Here is a 9,183-nt window from a genome sequence, read left to right as displayed (position 1 = left end):
AATTTGGTCTCCTATGTTATAAAAATTGGCTCCTTCAGTTGAACTTTCTGTACAAATTCTCAAATCCACTCACGTTAACGTTTACACTGGCCTGTAAATTATTACCAGGGCCTTTTTTTCACTTAACTTGCTCAAATCACTAACATGGCTCAATTCCTTCAGCCTTGGGTGCCCAAACATGACCTCCAACACTCTCAACACAGTTTACTAATAATTCCCACCAACATGCATTGGACTGATGGCAAAAATCACACAAATCATATTTGGTCCCTTGTGTTATAAAAATTGGCTCCTTCAGGTGAACTTTCTGTACAAATTCTCAAATTCACTCGCGTAAACGTTTACACTGGCCTGTAAACGATTACTAGGGCCTTTTTTCAACCACAACTCACTCCAATCCACTTAGGTTGCTCAAATCACTAACATGGCTCAATTCCTTCACCCTTGGGTGCCCAAAGATGACCTCTAACACTCTCAACACAGTTTACCAACAATTTCCACCAACATGCATTGGACTCATTGGAAAAAATCCCTGAAATCAAAATTGGTCCCCTGTGTTATAAAAATTGGCTCCTTCAGTTTTACTTTGTGTACAAATTCTTTACTTCACTCGCGCCTGTAAACGTTTATCAGAGTCTTTTCTGAACCACAACTCACACCAATTCACTTAAGTTGCTCAATATGATCAATATACAAACAAGAATTCACATTGGTATACATTTGAGATAAATACGTAGACATTGTAAGTAATATTGATTGGATAATCGTATGGGGTTCAAATAAGAATTGGTATACATTTATCATTGTTTGTAACAATCATTACTTATTACAATAGAAGATGAATACATATATCAGTGTTGGTCTAAATACATATAAAATGAATACATTTATCATTTGTACATATCCATCAAATCCTACAAGAACCCATATTCATCTAGCGCATCGAATATTTTAGTTTTCTCGTTGTCTAGGATCCAATGTTTGACATAGTTCTTTCTAATTTGACTCAACTCCTCTTGAAAAAAAATAGGTGTAAACTTTAGATATAATTAACAAAATCATCAAATATTGCTAACAATGAAATTGATACTTACATTCGTGTACTCTGGCATGCTCTTCCCGTTGTATTTATCCTCTCCATCCCAAATTTCCATGGCTTTTAACATGATAGCTCCACAATCATATCTTAAATAATACAACCAAAACATTTATCAGTTATTACAACAAACAATAATAAAATATCCAAATATTTGAATAGAATTATTAAAACAACTTACAAGTTCGGTTGGATTAGGATATTTGATTGTTTAACGGACAATGGACCTATACTCCCTTCGGGTCTATTGTACAACATGCAAAAGCATTTGGCCATGTTTTCACCCTACCAAAGATATTCATTAACAAGTTCATTAAAACATCATTAAATCACATCAACAAAATTGTTCCAAAAAATTAACTATCATATCATACCACAAATTTGTCAATTCGTTTCCTATCTCTAACACCCTTGCCCATTGAGTCAATGGCATATAGTTCTAATGTGCTAATTTTTACTGCATAACACCACTAGTGCTCATCATGGATAAAGGGCATAAACAGCTATAAACAAACAAAAACACATGTCAATACTTGAACAATCAACATTTGCGGAACATAATAATTACATATTAAACTAACTCACAAAGTCAACAGTGGGAATGTCTCCAAGACCAAATAGATCAGACCTCATATAGGTCGTGTAACTACGAAGGGAGTACACATGTTGATTTTCAAGACGTCATCTCCTAAAGTCACCGAGAATATGGCCTTATCAACAATTTCTAATGCATCAAGGCATTGCACATTATTTCTACAAAGATCATCATATCAAATAAATAGAAATCTACCGCGTATATGGAATTGAAATGAAGCCTCTTCACAACACCAGTCAACTTTCTCTGGTTGTGCATAAACATTGTTGATGCGAATAACACCACCTACAAAATACAACACCGCTCAACCTTCGATGAACAAAAAAAGAAGATAAATAATGATTAACAAATGTAACATAAAACTTACCATGTTATCTACATATATACGTGGTGCTAAAGTTTGCATAGAAATTGTGTCCAAGAACTCTCCCATTATTTCACACACAACTCTGAAAATAATCAAATGTTTTTAATTGACACACATTCGTTTATCATAATAAAAGTATGAAATTCAAAACAATTACCTATTTCTTTTGTTTTTGTCCCTATGGCTTACTGCATGGTACAGTCGGTTAACGTCAACGTCGGCGGCGGTAGGATAACCAGCATAACTACGGAGAGGGGGAACTACCATAGGTATCAATCCTTCAGAAACATCGTCTTGTCCATCATCAACATCAATATAATCAGGACGATGCTCAGATGTTCTAGCTTCGTCATCTTTAGCTGTTGGTTCTTCATCCCCTAAAGGGTGGTCATCATCTCCACCGTCGACATTTTCGTCACTTGCACCAACTCCTTCTCCAGGATCACAAAATGAAGTTTCTTCGTTATGCATTAGAAATTCACGAATGTCCATTAACTCCTTCGTTAGCCTTGAAATGTGGCCATGCAATGACGCTATTTCAGAATTTGTCTTCTTCAATATCGCATCAGCACCTTCTAGCCATGTGGCGTGTCGGTGCTTTCGTCATCTGATTCCTGAATCCTGGATGGTTCAGCCTTTGATTCTTCACCTTGACCTAACCCAATGTCATCCATTCCCAATGCAATACGAAGTTCAGCATTATGACGATCCTTTGGACTTACATACCAATGAAGATGTAACAGTAACAAACACAAACATCAACATTAGTCAAATATATCCATCAAATAGTTTAAACAAACTTTCAAAGACTTACATCTCCGGTCTTAAATATTTTTTTAATTGTTTTTTTCTTTGGGGTAAATGGGTACCAACGCCAAATGCGGGGGAACCTCCTGTGAGTTGTGTGACGGTGCAAAGACAAACTTTCCACCGCCCATGCCTTTAATTATCAAAATCAAACAGTTAGCCAAATTCTAAAATGCTTTAAAAAAACATTATTCAGTAAATCATGTTACCTGCAACACAGCGAAGTTCCCACTAAGACTAAGGGACTTCTTGATTCGTCCCGACATAATCTTCTTCTTTGAGTTATTTAAGCTTTGTACAAGGTGTTTATGTACATATGAAAACCAATCATACAAACACAAACTGTCTAAGTTGTCTAAAACAGCATAAGGCATGTTTGCGACATATTTAGATTTCCTAGGCAAAAAAAAGGTTACTAAACATACTAAAATGTACAACCTAAACACTACGTCAACATGTACTTCCTCATCATTCACAATCAAATGAAACATATCAATCAAATCCTATTTGGTAGTGGTCTTCGGATTAAATATCTCACCAACGGATCCAACTACACACTCATCTAGAGGAACATCTAGACCACCCAAACCTAAACCGGTAGCCATACCTACATCTAAAGTAGTAAAAGGAACAAGTTGTTGACTAACCCTAAAACTCACATCACTCCCAACCCACCTTTTAACCATACGCTTCAACAATTTCAAATTCACTTCTACAGGTTTTAAAATTTGTACGCACCAATGAAATGGTATCATCCTAATACGCTCTACATGAGTGTTTTTCAATAAACTATTCATTTCAATAAGGGTAGCTGATTGCATCGAGACACGCAGGCGCCACTACAAATCATTAAAAAAATATCATAAATATTATAAACCAAAACATCACCCATACGAAATGTGCAGAAAATTTACAATCAATCTTACACTTGGTTTTCGGGATGCTATTGGACCTACGCGAAATAAACATAGTATTTGAACATCGTTAGGGTTCGCGAATGAACAAAACGTTAATGGAGAACATCCTGAGATATGGTCTAGTTCCCATTTACCAAAATCAACGTAGTCGATACGCACCACGACATGAAGAGCAAAGCGACAAAGAGCACGAAGCACACAGAAAGGGAACTCAAAAACTACAACAGATGACACCGCCACTAATGAACTCAAGGGAAAGGTCTTCAACGCCAAAACTAAGGGCTTCAACGCTTCAACAACGAAACTTAGGGCTTCAACGCAGACAGGGGCACAACAATGGTTGAAGACACAAGGAAATGGTTGAAGTTGGCAACAACAGCGAGTGGAGACGACAGCGAGAGGCGAGAGGCGAGGCGAGGCGACAACTGAGAGACGAGAGCGAGAGGAGGCCTGTTTCATCAGAACGAGAGAGATCGCGAGAGAAAGAGGAAACCACGAAAGTGAAAAATTGATTTTTCTACTTCCATCTTTGCCCTTGGTTCAGAACTAAAATCATTTAATTTTTTTAATTAAAAACACCCAATGACACTTTGTCACGTGTATAGTATCAAATTGGTGTCAAAAAACGGTTTCCAAATATCAATTTTGCAAAAAAAATATGAAGATCACTGTTAAAAATAATTGTCTTGTTAGTGATCAATGGGAAGCTTGTTATAATGCAAAAAATTAATCTGAATTAACATATTTTGAATGCAACTTGCTCTCACATGGTTATGGAACACAAATCATGAGTATGACAGCACGAATCAGAAAATAAAAAGATATAAGGGCATATATTTACGCCAAGGAATCAATCAAGCTCAAGTTTTTAAAGGGACATTACATAGATTTGTCGCTTATATTAAGTTCATCTGTTAAATGTTTAGAAAATACAGGTCATTATTTACCCAAAAGTAAGAAAAAGTTTATTTGATAAGCATAAAACAAATCTTTGTTTCGTCTGCATAATTAAATGTTCTAAAAATAAAACTAAATGAAACTACGGAGAATTAAAAAAGACTATAATTGAGAAAAATAGATTAAGAAACAAAACTGCAGATTTTGTAAAAGATAAAGATTAAAATTGTGTAAAAAAAAATCTGGGAACCAAAATTGCGAATTCCCTAAAACAACTAAAATTACAAGTAAACATAAATATTTTTTGTAGAACTCTTTTCTGTTTCATTCAAACTAGTGGAAGCATTACGCGTATTTATTTTTATTTGTTATAAGAAAAAATATTATTAAATAATTTTTTATTATAAGTAATTATTTGTATAAAAATAAATAATTTATATATTTTTTATTAAATATTTTTTATTATAAATAATTATTTAAATTTTAAAAAATAGTTATTAAAAAAGATAAAAAATAAAATAATAATTTTAATTTATAAAATAGTTCAATTTAGGTTAATAATTATTCAAAAAGTTAAAATGAAAAATTAATTAAAAACTAAAATTGAAAAGAAAAATGTGTAACAAAAAAAAAAAACAAACAAATCCTCTTATCTAACGGAAAACCAAACAAAGAGTCCCTTTTACCCTTACCTTCATGCAACCGAACATCAAACATAGTGATTTATTGTGGCAATACTTTCTACACCCCATCATTTCTGGAACTTATTTTTCGGAATATATAATAAAACAATTTTGATTTCTTTTTTTTGGAAGAAGAAATTTGATGAGATAGAAGAAGCAATTGCCATTTATTGTTTGAATCTTTTCAGAGAAAATTTTATAAGCCCTTCCAAATCAAATTTTAGCCTGCGTAGACTGTTGAAAATAAAATTATGGAAATCGTTTGATGAATAGAAAGTTAGGGGAAATACGAATGAACTAAGAACGTATTCTCTGATATTGGTAAACGCAACAGAGTTGATTTCAAGATGGAAGATTTTTAAAAATGCTAAAATTCAGATGATGAAAAATATTGATACTTTTCCATAAATATTTGTTAATTTATCGTATTTAAACTACATAAATTAACATTTTAATTATATAAAAACATAAATAAAACATTGTTGTATTTATTGCATTAAATTTAAGAAATTTATAGTTAAATAATTAAATTTGGCGATTGGGATCAGTATCTAATAATTAGAAATGCAAAGCTTGTTAGTTACCAAAGAAAGAATTGCATACATCCGCAATTAAGAATTAATATTCGATTCAATATCAAACTCTAAAAAACATCTTAAAATGAACTGAAAATCAAAATCAATTTAAACGGTATTGCATATTTGATTATCATAAATACATTTGTTTATTTAGTATCATGTAAAAACGTCCTACGTAGACAACTGAAATAAATATCAGATGATAAAATGCGTGAAACTTTCTATTTTAAAAAATTTAATAACTGAATTACATGCATAGTTATAAAAGTCAACACCTAACACAGCAAAAAAAAAGTGAAATTCTTACAGTTACACATCTAAAATTTCACATATATTATACAAGTAATATTGATGTTAAATCAGTGACATGATACTGAAAAACAGAGAACCCATCATGAAGCAATCATGAAAGCATAGTATGTTCAATTAGTTCAATGGGATGAAACAAATTTAATTATATGCTAATTGATTAATGAGATGGGAGAAATTTAGGGGATGGAGGGAATGAGGAAAATGTTCGATTCTAAGGAAGCAAAATGATGAAAATTGAATATGGTGGTTCCTACCAACTTTTATAATTTTGTGTATAATAATGAGACAAAAGAATGTTATGATCCGTGTATCTGTCTATCGTACAAGAGCACAAAATTCTACTATACATGCGCCAGGGTTGCTGCTGCTCAAACTTTCGAAACTGCATGCAGGCTAAAGGCAACACAAATCCAACTATAGAGATTTTTCATGCAATGGAATTACCAGGCACAAAGTTACACTTCCTACTTTACGGAAATAAAAATTTCTCAAACATCCTAAATTCCTATAGAACACAAACTCAATCAAACTTAGTATCGGATAGTGAAAACTCATGAATTAACTGGAATGCAGAATGAAGAACTGAGAGGCGGAGGCAAAACACAAACCAGATGTGGTCCAGCAGGCTTGCAGCTTATATTTGCCTCGTCAACATCTGGCAACCCTAGTAGGGGAGGGCGAACATAACCAGCCACCAGTGGCATGCATAATACTGAGATAATAATTCTTGCGCCTGTCATGAGCAGAACGAAATCCATATATCAACAAAGGCATAGCACATCGCAAGTCATTCAACACTGGAAAATATCTGTTACTGAAAACAATAATTTTCTAAACAGTCAATGGATTCAAGTACCTTGTTCTGCGGACAGAGATGCGTATCCTCTTTTCCTCCCGGCTATCATCCAATTTCCAGAATTTGCCTTTACCTCATATAGCAACTCATCCTGTCAGAATTAAAAACAAATGGCATCAATCAGAATACATTAAGAGTTGAAGATCGCCCAATAATCTCAGTATTATCGCCCAATATCTCAGTCTTTATCCAAATTCAGATATCATATATTTAACAAAAGTTTCCTCTCCTGTTTCTCCAAATAAAAGCATACAGCATGTTGACATCATTCTATAAGAATAACCATGCATTGTTGATAGAGTAATAGGAAGAGGTGAAATATAATACTACATTGGGAAGATGTGTTTCCTAAATCATTACAAGAACTTAAAATTGATTATATTTGTAACAAATTTGACACATGATTTATATGCATCAGTTTGAGGAGAAGTGTTAGATATAACATGCTTAAGCCATCTCTTTGTATTTTCCTATTTATAAATCCATAACCCGATGTACTTAATACACATTATGAATTCACCTATGCCTCTCTTTTTATTTCTACACGTCAAATAAAAAAAGTTATTTAAAATGGTTTCAACTCATTAAGACCATTTTGAAAGGAAAAGGAAAGACTAGCTATTTAACCAATGATGCTCCTGCTGAAGTTGATCCTACATTCAAGTCATGGGACGAAGATGACTCCATGAACACAATCAGAGTAATTTTGTCTTTGACAACAAATCATGATTGCAAGTAAGAATAGATTCCTATATGGCGATTTTGAAGAAGAAATATGCATGGAGTTAACACCTGGGTATATAGGGTAGATTAAGGCCGCAAGGTGAGAAAAACACTATACAGGTAGAAACAGTCAACTAAAGAATGGTTTGAAAGATCCACCAAAGTTGATGGGCCTTAAAAACAAACAGAATCAAGGGAACCACACTTTATTTGTCAAGCATTCTAATTCAAGGGGAGTAATACTTCTATTGGTCTATGTGGATGATATCATTGTTACTGAAAATGGGAATTGAGGTAGCCCATTCCAAGAAAGGGATCTTCATACCTCAGCAAAAATACATTACTAACTAGCTATAGGATAGAGGTAAAACAACCTACAAACCAGCAAGTACCCCTATTGATCTAAATACAAAGTTGGGAAGTGCAAAGGATGATGATGTTATAGATAAAGAAATGTACAAAAGACTTGGGAGACTTATTTATCTATCTCACACTAGATCAGATTTTTCTTTTGCTATCTAGTCAATCAATTTATACATAAACCAAAGGAAGCACTCTTAGAATTGCTTGATATTTAAAAGATACCAAAAAGAGGAATTTTGTTCAAAAAATAAAACAAGAATGTCATTCTTGAGACATAATGATGCTGATTATGCAGGTTTAATTATGGATAGGAGTTTAACTAATAGATATTGCACTTTCCTTGGTAAAAACCTAGTCACTTAAAAGAGTAAAACTCGAAATGTGGTAGTTAGATCTAGTGTCAAAGCAGAATTTTGAGCAATGACACAAGGAATGTGAATTGTTATGGCTGAAGATTATATTAGAAGATTTGAAGATAAAATAGGATGAACCTATGGGATTATATTGTGACAATAAATCTGCAATGAGCATAACTCATAACCTTGTACAATATGATAAAACTAAATACATTGAAGTAGACAAACATTCTATCAAAGAAAAGCTTGATAGTGGCTTGATTTGCACCCAATGTGTCTACTCAAGGAAAGCTTGCAGACATACTTACCAAGGGGCTAAGTAGCAGTAACTTTGAGAAAATTATATCTAAGCTGCGAATGGAGAGCACTTATTCACTAGCTTGAGAAGGAGTTTCGGAACATTTTAGGAAATTTTAGATTTTATTCTGTCAAAGATACATTATTCCTATTGGTTTTAATTCTGTACATTGGTTGTATCTTGGTTTTATTACCAGCACATCAATCCCAAAATCTCAAGGATTTGTTTCCTAAGATTAGTTGTGCTTGTCTCCTAAATTATGTAATCAATGTATGTGTGTGTGAATACATACATACATACATATATATATATATATATATATATATATATATATA

At 33.1% G+C, this 9,183-nt stretch overlaps 1 protein-coding gene across 1 annotated transcript in view; it reads right to left on the bottom strand.

Annotated features, from left to right (window-relative positions):
• Positions 1-6,477: 6,477 nt before the first annotated feature.
• The window catches only part of LOC106764737 (trafficking protein particle complex II-specific subunit 130 homolog), a 30,561-nt gene continuing 27,855 nt past the window's right edge, over positions 6,478-9,183 (bottom strand). Inside the window, exons 20-21 of the mRNA XM_014649094.2 lie at positions 7,109-7,199; positions 6,478-6,985 (exon numbers count right to left, since the gene is read on the bottom strand). Coding sequence (XP_014504580.1) covers positions 6,804-6,985; positions 7,109-7,199 — 273 coding nt within the window. The 3' untranslated portion in view covers positions 6,478-6,803. The remainder of the gene's footprint in view (positions 6,986-7,108; positions 7,200-9,183) is intronic.

Source organism: Vigna radiata, chromosome 6 (assembly GCF_000741045.1).
Source record: "Vigna radiata var. radiata cultivar VC1973A chromosome 6, Vradiata_ver6, whole genome shotgun sequence".
In the NCBI taxonomy this organism is placed as follows: domain Eukaryota; kingdom Viridiplantae; phylum Streptophyta; class Magnoliopsida; order Fabales; family Fabaceae; genus Vigna; species Vigna radiata.
Note: the sequence above shows the minus strand (reverse complement) of the source record. Positions and strands in the feature narration are given on the sequence as shown.